The sequence below is a fragment of the Triticum urartu genome, chromosome 3A, assembly GCF_056163025.1.
Source record: "Triticum urartu cultivar PI428250 chromosome 3A, HENAU_Tu73, whole genome shotgun sequence".
Lineage (NCBI taxonomy): Eukaryota > Viridiplantae > Streptophyta > Magnoliopsida > Poales > Poaceae > Triticum > Triticum urartu.
In genome coordinates this window covers 445,608,825-445,611,526 of record NC_141875.1, presented here as the reverse complement: position 1 = coordinate 445,611,526, position 2,702 = coordinate 445,608,825, and the positions used below count along the sequence as shown (strand labels likewise).

The following is a 2,702-nucleotide window of genomic DNA, read 5'->3' as shown; positions in this document are numbered from 1 at the left end:
TTTCTTTACTTGTGAAGTTCCGAGTGACGGTGTGAAAGGGATCTTCTATTTGACGAGTTGTTCTGCGGCCCGCAGATTTCACGGGATTTGAATTTCGGGAAGCGCGCGGGACGGGGGCGCCCGTAGTAATCGGATGGGATAGGACGGAAGCTCCTCGATCCCCACGCCACCTTTTTTGCCACGTACCGCGCGCGCGCCTGTTGCGGGATTTGACGGGATTGTCTGGGCCTACCAGTCAGCCACTCGGAAGCGACCTCTTATAAGCTGCCGGCTCGGCACCCCTGAACAGTGCGCCTTCACTTTTCCCCCTTCCTTTACAAGATCCTCTGCCACCTCCGCTCTCACCTCGGTGCCGTAGGTCTGTTCAAGCTTCGCCGGCGACGATGGTGAAAGAGAAGACGTCGGCTCTGGAGCGCGCGAAGAAGGCGGCGGTGCAGGGGAAGGGGAAGAAGTCCGCTCGGGGCGGATCTTCCTCGAGGACTACTCTGCCCAAGGATTGGATCCAGGGCGACTGGATGCCGTCGGCGATTCGGCAGGATGATCTCGATGATCTGGTCAAGGGGGGATTCATTCCCCACGAATCTGCGCGTCTCCCGGGGAAAGAAGTCGAACCCCAGCCCCTTGATGGTGAGTGCGTCCTCCTCACCACCCATATCGATCGTGGATTCTCTCTGCCTCCTCATCCTTTTTTCTGGAGCTTCTTGAACTTCTTCGGAGCACAGCTCCATCACTTTACTCCCAATTCTATTGTGTATCTTGCTGCTTTTGTTTCCTTGTGTGAAAACTTCTTGGGTTGCCGCCCCCATTGGGGACTCTTCAAGCACATCTTCACTTGCCGCTCTCAGTCGGTCAAGAAGGCCAAGTCGAGTGACGAACGGATGCAGGTGATCCAGCTGTGCGGGGGCCTGGTGATCCAGATGAGGGGAAAAAGTTCCTTTCCGTCTATCACTTTTCCCGAGTCAGTCCGTGGGTGGCAGTCGACTTGGTTTTACTGTAAAGACCAGGTGACCCCGGGACAGCCGACTGGGCTTCCCCCTTTTTCTCTGAATCGAGCACAAAAACCTTCCTCTCTGAAAGTGACGCCGGAGGAAAAGGCGCAAGTCAAGGTGCTGGTTGGTCGAGTGGTTCAGCTTGTCCGCGAGGGTGTGACTGGCATGGACTTGTTGGAAGTCTTCCTTCGGAGGCGCATCCAACCGCTTCAGGCTCGTAACCACCCGATGTGGCTGTATTCGGGTCTCGAAGACACCACTCGGATTCACCCAGAGGAGGTCACTGATGAGATCTTGGAAGGGTGGCTGTCGAGTATCACAGGGAACAAGGACAACCCCCGAGGAGCCAGGAGGATTCCTCCACTCGACCAAACATACAAAGTGGACAAGGTCTGACCTTGCGTTTCCGACTGTGATCTTGCTTTCTTTATTTGTTCTCTTTGGATCAGTCGATTGACTTTTGTCTTGTTTGCTGTCCTCTAGGCCATTACTGAGATGTACTCGACACCCAATGGAGCACAGGAGCAGGCCGAGGAAGGAGAGGCGAGCGGAGGAGAAAGTGGAGACGAGAAAGAAGAGTGGGAATCTGACGGCGAAGGAGAGGGGGATGACGACGATGACTCCAGTGAAGAGGAGGAGGAAGAAGTCGAACATCCCCGCTCGGAACGGCGATCCAAGCTTACACACGACCCTGCGCGGGAACGTGGTAAGGCAACTGTCCCTGTTGGACAGTCGTCGAAGCGCCCTCGGACCTCATCTCCAGCGCCGACAGAAAAAGCTCCCAAGAACCCACGCGCGACGCCGTCCAAGCCGCCCAAGGCTCTGCCCAAGATGAAGATGACTGTCCCCACCATTTCTGGGTAATGGTAGAATTTGTTTTCCTTTGTTGAACGTGACAGACTCTTGGTCGACTCATTGAATAAGCTGACTGACTTTCGAAATTTGCAGTGCTGCCACCTCGGAGATCTCTGCCAAGGACGATGATCAAGAGATGGAAGACGCTGTTACCTCCAACCCCGGTACGATTACTGATGCTCTACTTTTAGTCGACTGACGAATTCTTATAATTCCGGTCGATTGGATTTTTCTTGTAGCTCCTCCTCATGTCATTGACCTCCGTGATGATGACGATGAAGTGCCACTGAGGGCGCGAAGGAACAGGAGGGCTCCGGCTGGCAAGACCCCACAAACTACTCTGGCGCCTGAGGCCGCAGTCCGGGAGGGTGGTGATACCACTCGGGCTTCTGTGACTTTCGCTGAACCTCCAACGAGTGTCCGGCCTTCGACATCGACTGCAAATCCGCCTTCGCTTTTTGCCACACATCACGTCCCTGAGGACCAAGTGGGTGCCGCTAAAGAGGCTATACGCCAGGCGGGGATCATGATGGAGCAAGTGAAGGTGGTTCGGGAAGCCAGCCAAGCAGCTTATGACGCGAGTTCAGCTCTTCAGAGCAACGTCCAGGTCAGTCGATTCACCACTTGTTCTGTTAGGATATGCTATCTGAAGAATCTCTTTTCCGAAGATCTTTATATCTGTACACCCACTGGGTGTGTCTATTGATCCTTTTGACGAGTGGGGGCACGCTAAGTGCACCCACTGGGTGTAGTCCCCGAGACTACGGTGGACTGCCGGCAGTCGACTGTAGTCTTCATATTGTGTTGCTTTAGTTGAACTTCTTCACTCGGTCTGGTCAGGCCATGTCGAATGGAACT

At 54.6% G+C, this 2,702-nt stretch overlaps 1 protein-coding gene across 1 annotated transcript; it reads left to right on the top strand.

The window, feature by feature from the left end:
* The first annotated feature begins 1,154 nt into the window (after positions 1-1,154).
* LOC147980016 (uncharacterized) lies at positions 1,155-2,043 on the top strand. Its single transcript, XM_087516810.1, has 3 exons — positions 1,155-1,379; positions 1,473-1,849; positions 1,938-2,043. Exons 1-3 carry the CDS (start codon positions 1,155-1,157, stop codon positions 2,041-2,043), a joined length of 708 nt encoding a protein of 235 aa, XP_087372936.1.
* The last annotated feature ends 659 nt before the right edge of the window (positions 2,044-2,702 follow it).